This window comes from Notamacropus eugenii, chromosome 5 (assembly GCF_028372415.1).
Source record: "Notamacropus eugenii isolate mMacEug1 chromosome 5, mMacEug1.pri_v2, whole genome shotgun sequence".
NCBI lineage: Eukaryota > Metazoa > Chordata > Mammalia > Diprotodontia > Macropodidae > Notamacropus > Notamacropus eugenii.
The window spans coordinates 36479713-36503338 of record NC_092876.1 but is presented as its reverse complement, the minus strand read 5'-3'; the positions used below and the strand labels follow the sequence as shown (position 1 = coordinate 36503338).

At 47.7% G+C, this 23626-nt stretch overlaps 1 protein-coding gene across 2 annotated transcripts in view; it reads right to left on the bottom strand.

Annotated features, from left to right (window-relative positions):
- Positions 1-21260, bottom strand: part of SKI (SKI proto-oncogene) — a 134032-nt gene extending 112772 nt beyond the window's left edge. For both annotated transcript variants that reach the window (XM_072608576.1, XM_072608578.1), the window contains exon 1: positions 20176-21260. In XM_072608576.1, the coding sequence (XP_072464677.1) occupies positions 20176-21180 (1005 nt within the window). In that variant the 5' untranslated portion in view covers positions 21181-21260. The remainder of the gene's footprint in view (positions 1-20175) is intronic.
- Between the last annotated feature and the right edge of the window lie 2366 nt (positions 21261-23626).

Here is a 23626-nt window from a genome sequence, read left to right as displayed (position 1 = left end):
TACCCTGTCACCAACTCCAAGGACTGGGGCTACCTCCCCTGCTGTTTGACTTCCTTCCAAAAAACACCTCAAGCTGCTCTCTCCCCTCTGAGAAGGGGACACAAGAGAAGCTTGGTCCTCTCTGCCTCGGAGCTCCTCAAGGCCTGACTCTCCATCCACTGAATTCTTAAATGGCTTCTCTCATCTCCATCCCCTCCTGAAAATGGGGCTCACTCCTTGTATCCCTATGGTCTGTGAAGTTCTGAAACTCCTCTCTAGCCACTTTTTTGTTTCCAGCGCCACTATCACTGACTAAAAGAGGGGAAGGCTTGAAGTTTATATTATTCACAGGAACAGAATCATAAAAAATGTAAAAGTTGTAGATGAAGTTACGTTCTCCCTAAAATTTAGGACACAGGCTTGGGCCAGCCAAAGAGTAGGCCCAGCTGCTGCCTTGAATCAATGAAATGCGTTTCCTATTTGAAGTCATTGCAAGTATTTTAGAGTTTTTAACAAAGCAACACTCCCATTTACCCTACCTCTACACAGTGTGTTCCAAAAGTCTTAGGGCAGTTTTAAGCTTTTTGAATACCTGAAAAATACACTAAATGGAATTTTCTGAAGCTGAAAACCATAATCCAACATTAGAGGGTGTCCCACAAGTATTCCAAGGTCAGAAACTTCAGGCGATCTTCCCAGATTCCCTTTGTTGAAGTTTCTAGAACTAGTTTTTCTCATCTTTGTCTGGCCTCCAGACACCGCAATTATTACTCTAAGATTAATATGCAACTTGATTAATAATTAACAACTAAGACTACTACCTTGAAAGAGCCTAGTAAAGGACAAGGTTAAAAAAAGAGAGAGAGCGAGAAGAGAGCCTCATGTAAAATGCAGGAGTGAGACGAGGCCCATGGAAGGGGAAGAGAAGGCAAGAAAGCAGAAAACTAGCCTTCCCTTCCACCTGAGAAAGGAAGTCTGTGGCACCCCCCCCCCCCCAGCCCCTGCACTGCCAGAGCTGCCCAGGAGCCAACCCACCATGGGTGGTTCCTCCAGCCAGCAGGAGGGCCCTGGAACAGGGCGCCATTATCCTCATACAACTGCTCCCTGTTCACCTCCAATACTAATGGGCACATTTTCCTTTAAAAAAAAAAAACTCAAAATATGACCATATTTGCAAATAAATCCCTTCGAGAGCACCTTCAAGAGCAAGTCTCTTTGGGGAAACAAGGGAGGAGCTAAAGGCTGAAGGGTCCCACACCCACAGTCCTGTACCTGTGTCTAACTGCCCTTCCCACTCGTCCCAAAGAGGGTGTTTTCCTTGGTGCCAAAGGTCCTTCTAGAGGGACTCCATCCCCACGACACCAACCTGGTAAAGAACCTCTCTGAAACCAGGCAAGCCTGTTGTAGGGCACAAGGCCTCCACTTGCTCCTTGCTAGGACCCACCGGGTCATGCCCTCAGCTGGAGTAAGCTTGGACAGCCTCAAGTCACCTCCATAACCAGACTTCAGTACAAGACTATGTAATTCTTTCATATGTGTATATGTATATGGATGGATATTCCAATATCACAGATTATAAAGTTCCTTCTTCTGTGATTTAAAATCTCTTACTTCAATCTAAAAAAGATTCTCCTCGTTTTATCATGATGAGAAGCAACTTTCAGGCCCTCCATATTACATGTCTTCTGTGTTTAAGGATAGGACCAAAAATTTAGAGCTAAAAGGGTCCTTATAAGATAGTGAGACTAACCTCCTCATTTTACAAATGAAGAAACTGAGACACAGAGAGGCTAACGGTCTTGCCAGGGTGAGTCAACAAGCATGTATTTAGTAGTGACTGTGCCAGGCAAGGTACAAAGAGCTAAAGACACACACACACAAAAGGGGGAAAAATGGTTCCTAGTGCCCTCAAGAAGTTGTTCATTCTAATGTGCAAACCACTACATGTACATACATATACTGGGTAAAGGGTGGGGGTGCGGAATCTGAGAAAGGATCGGATCCTGGCCTGTCTCACTCCAGACCCAGGACCCTACTTACTACCCACTAGGCCACTCCATTTCTTCTATTCTGAACTCTTTAAAAAAGTGTCACATCCCTTCCAGTAGTGAAACACAAATCAATCATGTCACAAGGACCTTAAAAAGGCATGTCAAATGTTAAAAGTAAATACATCATAATTCTTACAAAAATGGCCTATGAAAAGCTTAAGACTTGTGCCCAACTGCAAAATGCCTTGGCTGCCCACCTTACTGGTTTAGTATCTGTGATGTCCCTAACTTTACTGTCTATCTCCAAGGGTCCTGGGACTAAGAATGAACAAACTTCACCTAGGATAAATTCTAGCTCCTAATGTCACAGAGACTGGGGCCATCTGAATGGTTATCATTAATCATGAATCAAATATCAGTTGTTAGACCAGGGGTGAGGAACCTGCAGCCTCCCGGCCACATGTGGCCCTCTAGGTCCTCAAGTGCAGCCCTTTGACTGAATCCAAACTTCACAGAACAAATACCCCTAATAAAAGGATTTATTCTGTAAAACTGGAACTCCGTCAAAAGGCTGCACCCAAGGACCCTAGAAGGCCTTGAGGCCGCAGATCCCCCAACCCTGTTCTAGACCCTCAAACAACACTATCACCTACTAAAGGCACCAGACAGGTGTCCAAATGACTGATGAAAATATAAACAGGCCCTAAGAGCCCTTAGAAGAACAACCAACTTAGACCACTTCCTTCCCTGACAACAAACTCCTTCCTTTCATCCCCATCCTTCAGGGAAAGAAGGAGTAATCAAATCCTCAGGCCCTCTTATCTTATGCTTTTAGTTCTACTGCACAGTATCTGGAATTTCCCTTCATCTATCTAGCTTATTTACAGAAGAAAATATCCAATTTTCTCTATGTCTTAGACATCATCTCTACTTCAGTTAAATTAGGTGATTTTTCCCATAAAGCATAGGGCACAGCTCAAAGGCCCCTTGAAGCTCTGACCAGAGAATAGAAAACTCCACATGGTATCATTTCAGGGAGACCTTGGTGCAGTTCAAAATCTGAACCTGGAGGCAGAGAAAAGGCCAGGACTTAAACTTGTACCATTCCACCACTGCGCGTACCAAGGAAATCACCTCTAGGCCTCTAAGCTGCTCTACAAGAGATTCCTATCTTCCTTCTAGTAGATATCTACATATGATTTATTATCTTAATTTTATAGGAGTGCAATATATCAAGCACTCCCACTCACTCATTTAGTCCAGTCCTTAACCTAGGCCTAAACAATGGACAGAGCAGATGTTATCCTCATTTTCAGATTGGGAAGCAGACTGGGAAGCTGGCCAATGTCACTGGCATGAGAAATGGTAGAGATGGAACACCATCCGGGTCCCCTGATTCCTGGAGCCCACATTCTTCAAATGCCAACTTCTGGACCCTGCCATAGTGCTCCAATCTCCTCTATCTGGAGCATCTCATGTTCCAAAAAAGGGAAAATCTGAAGATCACTGTCACCAGCTCTTGCTGAACAAAGGGACTCCCTCACCAAAATAAGCCAGTCTAAAGTGCAGTTTTTCTCGTGACACTGATTTATTCAAAATTAAACAATCCAAAATACCAAGACACCAGAGCTCAACAGCATCATATATGTCCCTGGCACATATAAGTGCTTAACGAAGGCCTGCTGGCTTGAGTTACACCAATTCATTCTCACTCAGCGTCGTGTTGGGTGAGAGAAGTCTCTGAGGTTGCTTCCAACTCTGAGTCTATGTTTCCTCCAGTGCCAGAATCACCTGATAGAAATCACTGCTCTTTTCAAGCATCTTCATCAGCTTCCTCTTGTGTCCAAAGTCAAGTTCTAAGGCCTCAATCATTGTGCTCCGGTTAAGCACCGCCACTCCACGCCCCACCCTGGAAGCTGCTTCTGTCACCCTGGCTTGGGCTGGCTCCGAGCTTTCCTATGTCTTCCCCCTGACCCCCATCTATATGGTCTAACTCTTAAGTACAACTTGAATATCACCACCTCCTTGAGGGAAGCTTCTCGATCCCTGGCCTAGTAAGGACATCCATGAGTTCCCCTTTAGACCTCACAGAACACCTTACTTTCTAAGTCTCTCTTGCCTTTTGTGGAACTGTGAATTACAATCGTCTGTGCTTTGTGTCTGTCCCTACACTGAGTTCTGTGAGGGAAGGATCTACATCTTATCTCCCCCAGCACTGAGACACACACACTGAGACACACACACACACACACACACACACAATTACAGTACCAATTTTAGATTGTAGAGGCAGCTGTAGCATGTTACAAAGAACCCTAGACTTGAGGATTTGGGAACTCGACCTCCTCTCCAAACCTCAATTCCCTCACTGGGAAAATGCCTGTGCTGCCCCTCCCTCCTAGGCTGTCGTGCTATAAGAATGTGAATGATTATTTTCCAAGTGAATATGTGTAAGATACTAAAATACTTTGAGAACTGCCTCATCTCCCCCAGCACCAGCCTTGGTATGTACATTCTTCCCCACTGGGAAAGGGCTTTTTAAAGGAAGCACTTCCCCTAAACTTGGCTGTACCAACACTGGGCCAGCATAACACTTGATAGTTGGGTCTTGTGGAAACAAGTTCAAGTTCCTGGAATATTAGCAGAAGAGGCCAGGGAAGAAGGGTCGGCAGGGCATTTTTAGAGAATGCTTCGGTACCTTCCAGCATCCTTTACCCAAGATGAGCATCCATCGGGCTTTTAGTTCACTTTTGGGAAAATGTTTCTTTAGGAGAACAAGAGAAAAGGGGAAGGAAAGAGAGTCGGCACAGGGATGGCTGGCTCCAAGAACAGCCAACTTCTACCCTCAAAACTCTAAGGACAGACAGACATCTTCCAATGCTGGTGTTGTCCTAACTGGGAAAACTCTGTGCCCCATGCCAACAAGGGCAGAGGCAGACTCCCAATCCCCTTGGTGTGTGGGTCCTCAGCATCTAGGTAAGTGCTCATCCTCCAAAAAAAGAGGACCAACCTTGATGAAGCTTAAAGACTTTGAGACTGAACAGTAACCTAAACACCAGGTTGTCATGAAATGCCCAATTACAAAAGGAAGAAGAAGGACCATCTTAAACTGGAAGCCAGGCTTGGATGGCAGTGGCTGTGCCGAAGTTCACCCCATTCACCAAGTCAGACTATGGACACTGCCTTACTGTTCTCAGTCAGAAGAAAATGTAGAAAGTCACAGGTATCCCTCATCTTTTCCTAACATTTACATCTGTTAAAAAAAAATATATCCCAACTATTCCATATACAACACTGCTTTCCCTTAAGTTTCAAAAATACCCTTATCACTCAGGATCACTCCTTTACTACAAAGCTTCGGTTTTGGTCATCTACAGGCACTAGCCACACGCAAGGCATGATGCTTGTTAGGAGCTGGGCCTAAATAAGACTGGCTAAGGGAAAAGACAGGAGGACAGGCCTGCCCATCATGTCTACTTAAATCAGGAGGAAGATGAAACAGGTCACCTTCTGTAACAGATGATTCACTGTCTGTAGATTCTCTTCTGCACATATCCGCTGTCCAAATCTAGCTGTCACAGACCCCCCCAGGAGGATAAGAGTTACCCATATCAAAAAGGTGGTTGAAATATTGAAAATGCCTAAGTCACTTCCCTGAAGACCAGGAGGAGAGATTCCACTGAGACAACCTTTTTAAACTCAGATGAGATTTAATTTCCCCAGCTGAGGGAGACAGGCACATACTCTTTATGCTCTATACGCTCTCTCTGTACAGGATACAAAGGTAATCTGTGGAGGCAGAGCTAAGCAGAGGAGTGGTTTCTAGGTAGGCCAACTAAACTTGAAGCAGCACAAGGTTTTCAGGAGCCATTAAATGGGAGTTTTTCAATGTCATCTGACTCAATTACTGGAGCTACCTTGTCTTTACAGTGTAAAGAGCTGAGACAAAAAAGCACGGGGGTCAGGCAAGCTGGGTGATACTTGCTGAATAAAAGAATGTTTTTTTTTTTAAAAATCACAGTTTTGATAGTTCTGCAGAAAAAAACTTAGCAAATTTACAACAAAACTGTCAAGTAATTAAGGCAAGGCACTTCACACATGAACTTAAACTGCTAATTAAAAACCCCTCGCTTAATTGACTACATTTGCATATCATTCAACTTGAGAGTATAATTTTTTTTTTTCATAAATGGTTTGGGCTCCACACAGCTCAGATGCTAAAGAAAGAATGCAGGTAAAGCAAAGAATAAAAAAGACAGTCAAAGGAGCCCCGTAAGATTCCATATCCTTCAAGATCAGCCATTACAGATACTCATTTCACCAACATTAATGGTCTCATCTCTGCATCTTTATGGAAGAGAACCACATTCCAAGTGCATTAACTCAAACAAATCCAATACTGTCTAGGACAGAACACTCCGGTAAACATTTCACAACCTATGTCTGTAGAAGCTTGGTTAAGTAAGTGAAAGCCAATCTGATGGTCCAAAACAGACAGTTCCACCATTTTAAAATACTCTTCCCCTGAATGACATCAGCTAATACAAAACACAAGACTGTTCTCTGGGTGATCGGTGCTATGTTCCTCTGTAGTGGGAATCAGAGGCTTTTCTGAGCCAACGACCCATGGGGTCCATTTTGGTTAGGGTAAAAGGGTTAAACACACACACACAGCCATATTCCCAGCTAAAGAATCAGTCACCAGTTCCTGCATGACTTTGGCACACACAACTCTAACAAACACCTGCAAACTGCCTGATGACCCAACAAATTTCCAGAATCAGTACCCCACCCTCAATGACAATTGGGAAGCAGGTTCAGGCCCCCTCTGTGCTCACAGCCCCTACTTAAGAGACCAAAAGCCATCCTTAATAGCTGCATCTGATTTGATACATTGACTTGTATCTTATTTGGTAATAGTACAAAAACAATTCAGTTAGAGGAAAGGATTAAAGAAAAGACAGTATTTGGAAATACTGACCCCTTATTTCCATTCCCATTATACTAGTCAACAATAACGTTTTACCGTGATCGCCAGATCTTTTTTCCTCCTATAGCTATTAACAGATCTAAAGGGATCTGAAGGTCATTTAGTCCAATCCTGTAATTTTATCAACAAGGAAAATGAAGTCCCTAGGGGGATAGCTTGTTCCGGGTCACACAAGGGTAAGAAGTCAAGTGAGAATCTAAACCCCAAATCAGTTTTCTTTCTATTGGCTCACACCTCCTACTGACCTCAGTCATCTCATGTCAGGGTTCCAGGTTTTCCCCTCATATTAAATACATTATATTTTCCACTAAAAAGCCAGTCTTTTTTCTACTTTTTCCAGTGTTTTTCAGATTACTTAATCTTTACAAATGGAGAAACCATAGAATTAGATGAAAAATTTCAAATAAACCATCTTGATGACTTCATTCCTACAATGAAGTAAATATAGGTCAGACTTGAGTGTTGGGGAAAGCAAGAATTCCTGTATAAATAGATTTAAAATATAACTTCAACCAAAATAAGCTTCATGACATAAGAAGGGCTCAGGCCCCAAGGGAAGTCATAATTCTTCATTTAGAACAGGCTTCCAAGTGCAGGAACATAGCCTGGTCCTGCAACAATGAGTAAAAGGGGGAAAACGGAGCAATATGTTACAGCTTGGCCCTTGATAATATACTTGTCTCTAGGCCTGTTCTTTAGGAAAGCTGGATTACTAGGGACAAATTTAGTTAAACTTTCCTTTTCAGAACAACAAACAAGTAAAATATCCACTTAGGCCTTGTTGCATTTCGTTAGAAAAGAATAAGCTATTACCCCAATCATATTTTATCTAACTCAAATCTCAATACTTCATAGTCTCTGAAACATGGAATTCGGTAGAACCCAATGGCATCTTGAGCACTGTTGAAGATGGAAGCACCTGGTTACAGCCTTGTCTCACAACTCCTATCTGGGTAACATTTTAAGAATTACAAAGTGCTCTCCCAAACGCACAACCCTGTGAGGAAAATGAGTATGGGAAAATATGCCCACAGCCATAAAGTCTTTTCTGAGCCATGATTTAAACCCAAGTCTCTCCTGATTCCAAGAGAAGTAGTGCCCCGCACTTCCACAGCCCCACCCACTCACTTGTCCAGGCATGGGCTCAAGGATGCAATTGTCAGGACACTTCAGTGGGTTTCTGCTTTAAATTAATGTTAATTTTTACCCCCAATGTGAGCATATGAAAGTGATTAATAAGCATTACCAGGCATTTATAAAACATATTAGTGATTCTGAAGATTAATCTAAAAAACATAAACCACCCCTCTGATCCCAGTGTTTCCAATGAGACCATTTTCTAGACAACGCTACATTGTGTGATAGTAACATTACAAAGTTATTTTTATATGTTGCTTCTATTATACCAAACCTTCATCAGAAGATTGTAAACAAAGAATCATCTTATATTTAACTATAGAGATCTGATTTGTCAACTGAACTGAGAATCAAACAGGGAAGAATTTCATTTTTTACTGGATAGCAATAGTAGGTAATCAGTAATGGGCCACACTGGAAAGCATTCTCATTACTTTAAAAAGTTAATCATGAAAATAACTCTTCTGATTGAAAGACATGCTAGTATTTAGCATCCGAAGGGCCACCCTGGAACCGACTTCAAGCAAAAACCTCCCACTGCCTAGGAACTCTACAGACAAGCCAAATAAAAATGTGGAGGAAGAGAATGAATGAATGAATGAAATGAATGAAAAATTTTAAGTGCTTACTGTGTGCCAGACAGAGACTATTACTGTCAGACAAGCCAATTAAAAGGTAATTGAAAAACAATTCAAATCAAAGTCAATGAAATGCTTTCACAGGGCAGAGAACTGTAACATACGTAAACAAATTTTGTTACAATAGATTGATTTTTTTTTTTAACTAAGGGCCTTCATCCCTAAAAGGCCCAACTTGGCTTTTTCAACTACTAACGGCACTAGTCAAATTTTGTATTTAACAAAAAGTGTCCTCTTCATATATTCCTAACTCCCTCACACCTTCACTTAACAACGCTCATCCCTTAACTGAAGTTGGTAGCCTGGAGATCCTACTGTCCAGTCACTGATGCCACACTAACTAGTGTCTTCAACCAAAGGAAAAAACCTGTACTTATTCAAAGGATTATGTACCTCCTGTTGTTCCAAAAAAAAGGGCTTCTGTACATCTTTGGAACACTAATATTCTTTCGAACACAGCCAACAGCTGCTACACTGGGCTCCAACATGATTGATTTTGAAGAAGATTTTGTTTTTCAGGGTTGGGGGGGGGGGTGTTACTGTACTTTGCATATGAAACAGAACATGCCCACAATCTCCGCCCCTTTACAGCCCCCCCCATCCCACAGGGAATTCACTTCCTCCCCCTCCAACAAGCGTCCATTCAGCCAAAAGGGAAATCCCAGAATGCACTGTGGCAGAAGCAGCACCCCAGGGGCCAGGGCCGCCTCCCACCAAGTCATCAGGTTTCTAGAACTGGGAGCACATTTCCCAAACTCCCAGGGCACAGTTCAAACCTATTCCTCCAAGCAATATACCAAAATACTCATGATGGCCCTGGGTTTAAAACAAAACCAAACAAAACAGACCTTCAAAAGGAGGAAGCCCAATGGAGAGAAAATGCTGGCATTTCCTGGAAAATATTTACTCAAGAAAAAATAATGTTCAATCTCACATATCTGCAGGTTGCCACTTCCCTTCTCCTTCATACTTAATGGCATTTTTGCTAGGAAATCAAATGAAAATATTGGGACATTCTAAGACTCCCTTCCCCCAGAGGTGCTTGGGTGAGGTGCAGCCCCCTCCTTCTCTCCACAACCTGATGCCCACTCTTCCTGCAAAGCTACCTCTTCCTCATTTCTGTCTCTGACCATCAATGACTTCTACCATCTACTTGAGTCCCACCTGAGGAATCCTTCCCTAATTATTCCAGAAAGATAGAGAGAGGAAGAGAGAGAGAAAGAGAGAATGTGTGTGTGAAAGAATCCATGGTGTGTGTGTGTGTCTGTGTGTGTGTGTGTGTGTGTGTGTTCATGTGTCTCCCCTTGGAATTTGGAGAGAGAACATTTACTCTACTCTGCAGTACATCCTTGAACTGAAATAGGGTCTGTGATCACCAGTATGCCTTAGGTCAGAGGAGTCAAAGCTGGAAGAGGCCTTAGTTAGGATCCAAACAACCCATATATTGTACAAATGAGAGAACTGAGAGCCAGAGAGATCAGGAGTGCCCAAGCTTCTAGGGGAAATCAATAATCGCCATCTTGTGCTTCCTACTCCTTCCCAACCAGCATTCACCATCAAGCAACACCCCAAGAAGTGACTGAGGAAGCCCAACTTTGTCCAGAGGAACACTGGGGGCTCCTTTCCACATCTGTACATTGGACTCTGATTTCAGTTCTGTCCCTTACCTCACAGTCATATTTAAAAACATCTCTGCATTGTGTAATCTTGAACTAATGGCAACCTGCCTAAACTGACCAGGAATAAGAAGGATAAACAAACACCTGCTGGTCAGGTACTCAAGATCTTTTCACACCAACCAGAGCCTAAATAAAACCCGGTTCCTCCCAGAATGTCAGAGAGACACCTTCTCAGCATCAGCAGGATCTCATCTATACCTGCCCTAAAATCAGAACCCAGAGCAACCAAGTTTCACTCTAACTTCCTCTGTTGAAATAAAAAGGGGAAGGGGGAACTATTACCTGCACAAGTTTTTAGCAAAAAAAAAATTTTTTTTTTCAAAATAATTAGGCAAACTTCCAGAAAACTCAGATGAACTGTAATGCCTATGGTAAGCACCTTCCCTCTCCACATCCTGAGTTCCTAATCCTTATAGCTAAATATTATGAATAGTGGCACGTTAGCCATCCAAAAATGTCTTCTAAGAATACGAAAATCATCAAAGCACCCAACCAGGCCCTAAATTCCAGACTCCATTATTGGCGCCAACTGTAAAACCATCACTACTGATTCAAGCCGAAGATTAATATATATGTGTGTGTATACATCTATTCCATTTTAATTTCTAAAAATTATACCCATTAAGATCAATCAACCTTAATAATAGCCAGGGTTCCTCCTGTATTCCATCTTCTCCACCCCCATCCCAAGTAAAGAAAGGCTAGAAAACTAATAAAAACCTGCCTCCAGAATTTTTCTCAACCCTTTTATCTTCTCCATAAATGATGAACTATCAAAGGTCTCATTGCAAAGTATTTTTTTAACAATCTTTTAAAAAGTGCTGACATCATAAAGAACTCCAAAGAACCATGAAAGACAAAAATTCTAAGCCAGAATCTTTTTAAAGTTCACTTCACTCTCTCCATTTCTTGGCTACAGGCAATTCTCCAACACTCCTCCCCCCCACCCGAAAAAAGGAAAAAAAAAAAAGAACAAGGAAATGACTGAAAGGAACTTGAATTACAAGCTTAAGCCACGAAGCACAGAATGATTGATTTTAATATTAAACAGGTGTTCAGTTACCATCTATTCATGCCTGATCATGGTTGGTTTTTACAAACTGCAGCAAAATTCCAGACTGAGTCACATAACTTGATATCAAGTGCAAACTCTCCCTTCCACTGCCCCATCACCACAACCAAATGAGCTTTGCAATCTCTTTCTAATGAAAAGTTTTTTAACTGAGTTTTCAGCTTATTTTGGTATTTCCCTGGAATTTCCCCTCCCCAGAGAATGTGCTCCCAGTCTCAACAAATGGGGGTGGGGAGTGGGGACTGGGGGAGGAATGGGACTAAAAGATATTCAGCAAAAAAGGGTATGTCCAGGGTCACTTAGGTTTTCATTGAAAATTCACATCTAAGAAGCCAGAAGAAAGACTTCAGATCCCACCCCAAGTAGCTCCAGCAAGTGCTGAGATGGGTCTTGCACTCAGGAAAAAAAAAATGTCAAAAAGTATTTCTCACTGATGCCTCAGACACGATTCAAAGTCATTGTTTGGAACCTGGACAGAAACAGTTATCTCAAAACTACTGGCCATTTTCCTGTAACAGTCAGCAGCTCCATAAATCAGGGCTAGAAACATTTTAAAACAGCAAATAAGGATTAGCCAAAAAGAACTGTCCTTAAAATCAATCCCATCACAGTCCTTTGGAAAACCCTAAGTCTGCATTGTTCACTAGGCCACTTCTTTTCCCAAGTTAAAAGTGCCACAGGATTCACCAAGGCGGGGTGGGTGGCATGACTTCTTAAGACAAAAACATATAGACAATAAATAAGATGCTTCAAAATATCATTAGAGAATTGAAGTGGCAGCTGTCTAGGCCAGGCTGGGGGTGGGCAGGAGGTCTGCTAAAGAGACCTTCCTGCTAGGTGCTACTCTGTTCAAATGTGCCCAGTTTCCCAATCTAGAATCACAGACGCCCAGAGGGGCCTCAAAAGCCACCTTCAGGCTCCCTTCGAGCTCCACTGACATCTGATCAGTGATTCTCTATGGCCATTCTCAGCTCGGTGCATGGATGGACCCTGTCCCACAAAACCAATGGCCACTGGGCCAAGGAGTCAAGGTTCCCCCATTTTCCTTCAGCTCTGGGTTCTAGTCCAACTAAAGAGAACAGTCATTGCAACCTCAGTATTCTCACTCAAAACAAAGAAAATCTTTTAAAAAGCATTTCAGTTGAAGCTTGCATAATTCCTCCAGTGGAGAAATCCTCTCTAAATTTACGCAATCCCTAGAAAGAGACATTATTAGTGCTTGTGAAATCTCCTCAGTGCCACAGAGAGGCCAGTAATCTGCAGGCAGGGCCCGATGATCAGACACCTCCTGGAGGGAGAGACAGACAGCCCCAGCAGACAGCAGCAACGCCAGCCCGGCAGCCCCTCCTCCATCCCCCATTCTAAGGCTGCTCTCTATGGGGAATCTAGGCTCCCCAAAAGGCTTCTTCAAGGCCCCTCTCTCCAGCTGCTGAAGCCAGCGGTCTGGGATGGAGATGAGGAGCCAGCAGCCCAGCCTGAGTTATACTTAACCCAGACTTCCTTATACTGGAAATCCTGTCTGCTATTTCAATGCCCTTACTCAACATTTCAGACAGACATTACACAAACCGGCTGGTGAATAGGTGGGGAAACCACGTAGAAGTCCAAGTGAATGACCTTATTCTCCAAAGCGATACCACTGACAGGGAAAAATGAACAAGAACCAAAGGACAGAGGGGAAAGCAAGCCCCAGGGCCATCAGCTACCACCCAGGGAAGCTCAGAGGCCACAAGTCAAGGCGACAGAAACCCCAGAGGGCCACTGCAAAGGCAACAGCCTCCAATGGGGAGGGAGACAGATGAAAAATCTGTCTGTCCAAAAAGCCAGCAAGGCCAGAGGCTGGGCCAAGGACTGGCTCCTTTCCTCCTTATCTCCAAGCTGCTCCACTGAAAACACAATTAGAGCTTTTAAGATGAGGCTGCCCCTCTGTCCCACCCTTCCACCCTTTTCGGAAAAGCCAAAGCGGCAGTTTGGGAAGGCCCCATTAGCATTGATTTTCCTATCAGTTACCATTACAACATCAGCCAAATCAAATTCACAGCAAATTCACAGGGTGGCTTTGGTATGGAAGGCATCCATCCACAGCCTTTGGCTCTGCCCAGTTTAAATCAGAATCCAAAGAATAATCACCACTATAAAAATTCAAGGCTGCCAATTTACATGGGGGCTCAGTGTTAACCAAAATTTGCATCCAAAAAACCAAATGAAAGCCCAGAGCACAGCAGAGGAAAAGCACTCACCCACCAAGAGCTAGGAGACAGTCGGTTTCTCCTTTTTTTCCCATTTCCCCCCATACACCTCCCCCCAGTTCCCAGGTCCTTTTTATTTAAAGCTCCCCAGTGGGGGGATGATCAAAGAAGCCTAGCCAAATCGAAAGAACTATACAAACGACTGATAGCATTTTTAAAACTTTATGAAAACAGTGCACAAAAGAAATGACCTACTAAGTCTCCATTATGTATGTGTGTGTACATATATATATAACACATATATATATGTATGTATGTATACATAATAAACCTAACCAAACACTGCTGTTGGAAAAAAAATTTGCTCACCTTGACCCAGGGTGAGCTCTGTATGAGATTTCTGGGACACCTATAAGGTACATAGACAGGACCAGAATTCATAGATAAGGCCCAGAGAGATCAAATTATTTGCACAGAAGAAGGCAGGAAGGGCAGAGCTGTGGCTGGACTCTTGATTTTTGGACTCCAGGTCCTGTGGGTTTCTAATTGAATCAAAAAGCTAGACTTTGTGTGAACTACTGACTATCAAGAACTAAGGAGAACAAAGAGCTGTTTCTGCCCAACTCAAGTTAGCAGGGCCTTCCCTTAAAAGTAGCTCCAGTTTAAAATATTTGAACAGAACTGAATTGGGCAGGTGGGGGGGGGGGGGGAAGAGTTTAAATTTCAGATCTCTTTCATAGTTTCTACATTTTAAAAGTCTCCATTTCTCAAGCTCTCTCACTTCAGTGACCCCCCCTCCCCTTATTTATGTTTACATCCTCCTGGAAGAGAGGTTTCCAAGGAAATATTAAAGTGAAAAGAAGCCCTCCAATCTGCCCCTTCTCCATTCCCCAAAGCATGTGGATAAAATATGAAAAAGATTTGGGATTAAAACACACACCTTTTGGGGGGGGGCTCTCTTTATAGGAGTATTCATGAATCTTATTCAGAGCCATTCACCCCTAATCAATTTATTCTATTAACTGCGGATATTTTATAACCAGCCTAAAGCAGGAGTGGGGAACCTTTGGTCTAGAGGTCACATGTAGCCCTCTAGGTCCTTGAGTTCTGCCCTTTGACTGAATCTAAACTTCATAAGACAATTTGTTGTAGACCACATGTAGCCTTGAGACCAAATGTTGCCCACCCCTGGCCTAAAATTATTGTGTAATTCACATTTATACAGCATGCAAAGAGTTACAAAGAAGCATTATCATACCCATTTTACAGATGAGAAAACTGAAGTAAAATTTGCCCATGGTCACAAAACTAGTGTACAAGACTGAGTTTGAACTCAGGTATCTGGACTCTACCTTGGGGGCCTCCTGAAAAGGGATCCTTCTTCTGACCTACTTTCTCTAAGAATTTGGGGAATCATCCGGAGGGTGTGTGCACAGTTAAAATAAACCATCACAAATTTTAGTAAATATTTCTGCTACAAAGAATGCTGAAGTCGTAAGAGACAATAACTATTTCCTGTCTCTTGAATAACCAGACAACATATTTCTGCCGCAGAAAGAGAAAATAGCCCAAACCTCAAAGTTGGAGATACAGGCCACACACAACTCCCCCTGTCGCCATCGGAAAAGTGGTAGCACCCTGTGACATTGTCAGGGACCCAGTGGGCTTCTGAGACAGATTCAAAGGCACTGGGCCAAGGCAGCAGCATGAATTTCCACTCTCTGGGCAAACCTGTCTCCCTTTCTGAATGACAGCATTTTGTGTGCTAAAAACACCAAAGTCAAATTCTACTGCTCAATCAGCAAGAGAAAAGAAACCAGCCTGGTATGAGTAAGTGGAATCAAAGGGGACTCACCTGAGTCCTAGAAGGACTTCTCTCTGGACCACAAGTAAAAATCCTAGGAGCATCATGGGGTCTGAGAAGAGCCTCTGCCCCTCCCCCATAACCCACCCACAAACATTCTTCACTCCTTAAGTATTAACCTCTTCACCCTGCCTAAGACTTGGGAAATTAAAGAAAAGGAACACACAGGAAGGGAGAGAAAAATACTTCTCTTCCCTTTCCAACCTACAGCTGTAGGAATCATTCCAAGGGGAAGAAAGGCACAGAGGTGGGAGTCCAGGCCTCCTGTGCACTGGAAAGTCAATTGAGCTGCAGGGGCTGGTAAATCAAGGACCTGCTCCCAAGATGGAAAGAAGAGCCATCTAAGTTTGTGGTTTTCCGACCTCCTACACATTTTTCATTTTAACAACCACCAGAGAAGGCATCCCACATTAAGATCAGTGACTCAATTTCCAGCCCCTGAAAAAAAAAAAAACCTGCTGATATTTGCTTCTGGACAAATATGGAAGCATTTTAACTTCCTTTCAATATTTGTAAAGCTTGGGTTGAGGGTTGTGAACTGTGGTGCTAGCTGATCAATGGGAACCCCAGCTTCCACCACTGGCTAAAAGAGGGGTCCCTGTCCCCTCCTTCATGGTTTCAGGGTCTCTCCAATAAATGTAAGTCCCCCTTATGGGATTCAGCACACACACCTGGTCCAAACAAAAGCTGTTTCTGTCCAGGACTCAGGCAGCAACACAATTTGGCTGGGGGGGCTGGAGGCACGGGAGGGGAACGTAGTAGTTTTCCATTGGGATGGCCCTGAGGTGTGCTCACTGGCCCAAAAAAAAAAAAAAAAACAAAAAACAATCTTGAATGCACTTTTGATTGACTCCTATTTCCAAGAAATAAGTCAGACCTGGCACTTAGTAGGTGGTTAAAAAATGTCTGTTGATTGGCAGGTCAATGACAAAGTCCCACTGAAAGTTCTAACAAGCTGACACATATTGTTTCCTCCTCTTTTCCTCTGGGTGATTTTAAATCATTTATATATATATATACATATATATGTATATATATATTTATGTATGTATGTATGTATGTATGTATGTACATATATAAACACCACAGAGAGGGAAGGAAAAAAGGTGTAACACTGTAATAAGCCAACAAAAGCCAAGTGAATTTGGCTAGAGTGAAAGCTGCTGTGGCCTCCCAGGAAGGAGCCGGGGCTTGGGGTCACCCCGCTGGGTGACTCGCCTACAGGAGTCCAAGGGTTGGGGCTCCTTGGGGCTCAATCAGGGTGCAGCTGCATGCCAAAATGGCTCACACCGTTTGGGAGCCAGAGAACAAGCCGTCCATCCTGCTGGGTGGGACCCTACAGACACTACTCCCCAGCTACAAACGGTGGTGCCCAGACACAGTGAGAGGAAAAGCCTGTGGTGAGGGAGAGGAAAGGGGCGGGCACAGAGAGAAACATCAATATTCAGAGGAAACCAGGGCAGAGTCGAGAAGGGCCTGGGCCTACAAGAACTGAGGACACAGAGGAAAAGCCTTGCAACGATGATGGGGGGTGGCTGTGAAACCAGGAGGGAGAAAATCATCAATGCAGGCCTTTATTTATACACTGTTGGGTTTTCTTTCCGGCTTTACCTGTATCATCTCATTCACAAGAATCTTGGGAAGTTAAATACTACAGGCATTCATTACTATCCCCATTTTCCAGAGGAGAAAATGAGACTCACAAAAGCTCCCGTAACTGGCCCAGGGTCAGGGCCCCCATGTAAGTCTAATGTCAGAGCCAGTCATCGCCTCCTACAAAACAGGGTCTTTTCCCACTACCCTTCCCCCACCTACAAGGATCCCAACCCAGGGGAAAAAAGCAAACTTATCTTGTGCAAGAGGAAACCAGCGGAGAAGCTGAGAGCCAAGAAAAGAGTTAGGAGGGGAGAAAGACAAAGAGTGAGGAATGAATCAATGAGATCAGTCCTAGGCAAAGGTCCTCCACTAGCTTTTGAAAGCCCTGAGACATCTCCTCATGGGCCCACTTTGCTTACTCTGCACTGCCTTGTACTGGAGAGTAAACTTCCCTGACATGGCCGTTCAGAGTTATTCTTCTCAAGTCTGAGATGACGTTCTGTGTCTTGAGAGCAGGTAGGGGCATGTTATTGCATAGCTTACGACGAGCTTAGAAACTAGCAAAAAAAAAAAAAAAATCCGGCACCCAGTAGGGTAAAACCCAAGTATGAGCTACCCCAACCTCCTGAAGTGTGTGGCTTTTACCAACTGAGTCCTGCTTGGGACCCAAACTCTCCACCACAGTCCTAGACCAAACCAACCGAAGTAAAAAAGAAACACCACAAACATACATCCAAACCCACATTCAGACAAATATGCAAAAATCTCACACACCCTCTTCTCACAAAAGAGCCTCCCTTCTAGATGCCGTGGGCTCGATGACCTAAAAATTATTCCAGTGTTATTTGCCTTGGGCAGTAGTCTACCAGCACGAGAGTCTATTTGAATACATCCACAATTATCTGCAAACTGCAGAAACAGACGGCCTGGACTTGGGGATCGCTGGTAGCTTCTCAGAAGAGAGAGAAAGTCAAGGAAGCTTAAAACGGGGGCTAGCTTCAACCCCACCCCACCCCCCAACAACCAAGCCTACAGCAAGGCAGGAAATGTTTACTTGGAGCCATACGAACTCCCAACCAACTGCAGCCAACTCCATTTCTGAAACTTATCCCATTCCTGAAAGTGACAATCAATCTTGAGTTCAGCAAGATAATCTTCCACACAAACAGGTTTCCCACCTCAATCTCTGCACTCCCTCCCCCCAACCTTCTTTACTGGGCACCCCATCCCCTCCCCAAATACAGAGACAAGTACACACGGGTCAATCGAAACCTGTCACTAGAGTAAGTGCCTGATTAGCTAAGGATAGACAAACCATTAAAAACACATCCACCTCCAACTACAAGAGATCATTTGCCTCATTACAGCAGCCCTCCTACAATGGTTCTGACACTCAAACTGAAGGAACTCCCGGAGAAACTGGGGTGGAGAATCTATTCACAGATTTAGAAGGAAAAAAAAGTTTGATGCATTAGCTGAATTAATTAGGCCTCCCAAGATTAGCTGAGCGCAAATGCAGCATTTTCTATGTGCCATTTAATAAGCCTGGATCCTTAAAAGAAAAGTTACAAATACTTGAGGGGTGGGGAGGGAGTAGGAAGGGTGCATTGAAAAGTTAATGAGAATCTCAGTGAATAGTCTAAGTGTCTAATGGGTCTCCAGATCTGCCACAACCCAAGACTCCTGCAGGATCACACAAATACTCCTCAGCAAACAACAGAGCTGTATTGTCTAAAAGGCTTTCAGTATCACTCTTTTCTGTATTTCAGAGAGAAAGGGAGGGAGGGAATGAAATACTTTTAGTTCAAAACAAATGGCCGGCCCATCGGTTATTCAGACATTCTGATGGGACTCGGGAGCTCCTGGAGCCGATGGCTTTGGTGCCCACTGATTAGGAACGCTGCCAGGTGCCAAACAGATCTCTCTCCTCACCCGGGGAGGCAATGCTGGGATCCACATACTGGCAGACAGGCCCAGCAGACTAACAGTCCATAACTGGAGTCAGGAGTCTGGAAGTCTGGCTTTGCCACTGACTCCTCAGCAGCTTTGGACACAACACCTGCCTTCCGGGCCCATTCTCCACCTTTGAAAAGGAAGGACTAACTGGAGAACCTAGTGAAAGAAGCCCCCACATTCATGGGACTTAATATCTAGAGGGAGATGAGAGCTGCCCTTCTCCTTACCCCAAACACACCATCACTTACTTACATAAAATCGAAGATTTTAAAAATGTCTAAGGCTTTAGCCTTAATGAATCACTGTGGGCACCATTAAGTATACCCACATACAGTTTCTTTACCTTACATACCTATGTATTTAACAATGGCTGACTGATTTTAATTTTTCAATGTTTGCTGTTGTGGGTTTTTTATAATTCTATACATCTATGGAGAGGTTCTCTCCTCTTCTCCCCCCCCCCCCCATTTTATCCTTGCAATTGCTAAGTAACCTGGGAAAGAATTTACATATAATGCATTATGCATTTTACCCACACAAGGCTGTAGAATTTTAACAAACTGACCACCAAGGGGGGAGGAGAAAAGACTGGGAGTGTCTAATGTGGTTCAGGAGGAGGAAGGCCAGAGAAGAGCTGAGTTTCCTATCCAAGACTGAGCAAAGAATACTGAAATGATCCACATTCTTTCTAGATCTGCATGGGTCCTACCACTGAGGGGAGGAGCAGGGGAAGGGGGGGGGGGGGCGCGAGGGGAGGACACAGTCTTCAAAGTGACCTGAAATCCAAACCCTCAAATTGAAGAACCGAGAGGCCCCGGCCAACCAAGCAAGAGCCAAGTGACCTAACGGGGTTTTTCAGCGTTCCGTGGGACTTTTCCCCGCTGCCTGTCCGGGAGCATCCCCGTCTGGGCAGGCCAGTCGCATCGGGACTAACCCTTTGCTAGCGCCTGGCTAAACTACGCTCAGCACTAGGGAGCGCTCCCCAGCAGGTGGGGAGGGGGTGGGGGGTAGGGAAAGGGAGCCCTCGAGCCGGACTCCGGCCGCGGTCTGGGAACGGAGGAGGTGACGACAATGAGACACTAACCCTGGGTGCTTTCCTCTTGTATTTGTTGCCATAGTCGAACTTCTCTTTCACGTCGTCCAGGCACTGGCCCAGCCTGGCTTTCTCCTCTTTCCCAGTGTAATCCTGGCTCAGGAGGATGTAGGCCCTCCAGTTGGCCGAGTCGAAGCCCCAGTGGCAAGTCCTGTTCTCCAGGGCCTTGTGCGAGTGCACCACGAACTTGTGCGGGGGGTACATGAGGCGGCAGTCCAGGCACTGGATGCAGGCGGCGCTGGGGTTGACGTAGAGCTCGGGCACCAGCAGCCCCTTGCACTTGCCGAAGCACTCGTGGTACACCCTGAAGCTCTTCTCGGTGAGCTCCAGCTCCAGGGCGCTGGCGAACTCCTTCTTGCAGTGCGGCGGGTAGGCGCCGCCGTAGAGCAGGGCGTTGCAGAGGCGCTCGGCGTCCGTCTTGGTGATGAGCCCGCACGAGGGCGCCGAGAAGGGCAGGATGCCCATGACTTTGAGGATCTCCAGCTGGTCGGCGGTGCAGCGCGAGCAGTAGATGTGCAGCTCGTCGCACACCGAGTTGATCTGCTGCAGCGTGAAGTCCCGCAGCACCGAGTTGAGGATCTGCGGCAGGCACAGGCGCTTCTCGCCGCCCACCACGAAGCACGAGATGGTCTCGCCCTCCAGGATGGTCTCGCAGCGCTCGGTGGAGCGGTCCGAGGGCATGAAGAAGGGGCCCGGCATGACGGGCGGCGGCGGCTGGATGGGGGGCAGGTGCAGCACGGGGGGCGGCGGCGGGGGCTGCTGCTGCTGCTGCAGCGGCTGCGGGGGCTGCGGGGGCTGCGGCGGCTGCGGGGGCTGCTGCTGCTCGGCGCCCGGCTCCTTGGCGCTCTCCTTCTTGTACATCTCCTGCGCCCAGCGCGCCGAGAAGGCGGCCGGGCCGCCCAGGGAGCTCATGGAGCTCAGGTGGAACTGCTCCAGGGTCTTCTGCAGCCCCGGGTGCGGCTGGAAGCTGCTGCGGCCGGGGCCCACCGTCTCCATGGTGCGCTCCGGAGGCTCGGGGGCTCGCGCCCGCTCCCGCTCCCGGCCCGAGCCGCGGCCGCCCCCGCCGCCCCCGCCGCCGCCGGCCCGAGCCCCCCGGCGGCGCCCGCGGCCCCGGCCCCGGCCCACCCCGGCCCCGGGGTCCCGGGGAACGAGCCCCGGCGGCTGCTGGCAAATCACGGCCCCGGCGGCTTCGCCCTCGCCCCCTCCCGGGCGGTAGGGGTAGGCTGCCGCGGGGAGGGGGTAAGGGTCCCGCCGCTGGTGCGCGCCCGGGGCCGGCGCCACCTCCACATCCACGCGCCCCGCGCCCCGCCCGCCGCCGCCGCCGGGGCCCCCCGCGCGCCCCCCGCGCGCCCCCCGGGCTCTAGGCGCGGGGCATGCCCCGGCGCGCGCCGCCAACGCCAACGCCAAGGCTCGCGGGGCCGGGGCTCGCGGAGGGGGGCGCGCGGACAGGGGCCGGGGCCGCCGGGGCCGCCGCGGCGGGGGCCCGGGCCGGGGCCGGGGCCGGGGCCGGGGCCGCGAGGCGCGAATCTCCGGCGCGGGCGCGGGCGCGGGGCCCGCCGGCCTGGCCGCCTCCGCCGGCGGCTCGCAGCTGCGCCCGACGCGCTCCTCGGGCGCCCGGGCCCCGGCCCCGCCGCTCGCGGGCCGCCTCAGCGCCGCCCGGGGCCTCCTCGCGGCCGCCGCCCGCTGCTCCGGCTCCCGGCCGGCTGCGCCGCCGGCTGACTGGCTGGCGGGCGGGCTCAGTGCGCCGCGCTGGCGCGGGGCTGGCGGCGGCTGGGGCTGCGGCGGCGACGGCCGAGGCTGGGGCTGCTGGGGCTGCTGGCGGCGGAGGACGGGCGGGCGGCGGCGGCGGCGGGAGCGGCGGGAGCGGCGGCGGCGCGGGGCTGCGGGCACGCAGCACACATCCTCTCGCCTCGGCGCTCCGGCTCGGACTGAGAGAGCGCCTCGCGCTGAGCTCATGCCGCCGCCGCCGCCGCCGCCGCGCGCCGCTCGCCCCGCCCCCTGCTCCCCCGCCCGCGCGCTGTTTGTTGGTGTCTGCCTCAGTCATTGAATCGGGGCCAAGAATGTGACCAACTCCCCAGGCTGGGCTCTTCCAGGAACAGCCGCCCCCCCCTCCCCGGCTCCCGCCCGGCCCGGCTCAAGCCTGCCCCCTCCCCCTCCCTCCTGGCCCAGCCCCGGGGGCCGCTGCTGCCTGCGGGCGGAGCCGGAGAAAGCGGCGGCGGCGGGCGGCCCTCCTGGCGGCTGTGTGTGCGTGCGTGTGTGCGTGTGTCTGTGCGTGTGTCTGTGTGTGTGTGTCTGTGTGTGTGTGCGTGTGTCTGTGCGTGTGTGTCTGTGTGTGTTTGCGTGTGTGTCTGTGTGTGTGTGCGTGTGTCTGTGCGTGTGTGTCTGTGTGTGTGTCTGTGCATGTGTGTCTGTGTGTCTGTGCGTGTGTGTCTGTGTGTGTGCGTGTGTCTGTGCGTGCGTGTGTCTGCGTGTGTGTCTGTGCATGTGTGTGTGCGTGTGTGTCTGTGCGTGCGTGTGTGCGTGTGTCTGTGCGTGTGTGTCTGTGTGTGTGCGTGCGTGTGTGCGTGTGTCTGTGCATGTGTCTGTGCGTGTGTGTCTGTGTGTGTGTGTCTGTGCGTGTGTGTCTGTGTGTGTGTGCGTGTGTCTGTGTGTGTGTCTGTGTGTGTGTGCGTGTGTGTCTGTGTGTGTGCGTGTGTGCGTGTGTGTCTGTGTCTGTGCGTGTGTGTCTGTGTGTGTGTGCGTGTGTCTGTGCGTGTGTGTCTGTGTGTGTGTCTGTGCATGTGTGTCTGTGTGTCTGTGCGTGTGTGTCTGTGTGTGTGCGTGTGTCTGTGCGTGCGTGTGTCTGCGTGTGTGTCTGTGCATGTGTGTGTGCGTGTGTGTCTGTGCGTGCGTGTGTCTGTGTGTCTGTGCGTGTGTGTCTGTGTGTGTGTGCGTGTGTCTGTGCGTGTGTCTGTGCGTGTCTGTGCGTGTGTCTGTGCGTGTGTCTGTGCGTGTGTGTCTGTGTGTGTGTGCGTGTGTCTGTGCGTGTGTGTCTGTGTGTGTGTGCGTGTGTGTGTGCGTGTGTCTGTGCGTGTGTGTCTGTGTGTGTGTGCGTGTGTGTCTGTGTGTCTGTGTGTGTGCGTGTGTGTCTGTGTCTGTGTCTGTGCATGTGTGTCTGTGTGTGTGCGTGTGTGCGTGTGTGTCTGTGTCTGTGTCTGTGCGTGTGTGTCTGTGTGTGTGTGCGTGTGTCTGTGCGTGTGTCTGTGCGTGTCTGTGCGTGTGTCTGTGCGTGTGTGTCTGTGTGTGTGCGTGTGTCTGTGCGTGTGTCTGTGCGTGTGTGTCTGTGTGTGTGTGCGTGTGTCTGTGCGTGTGTGTCTGTGTGTGTGTGCGTGTGTCTGTGCGTGTGTCTGTGCGTGTGTGTCTGTGTGTGTGTGCGTGTGTGTCTGTGTGTCTGTGTGTGTGC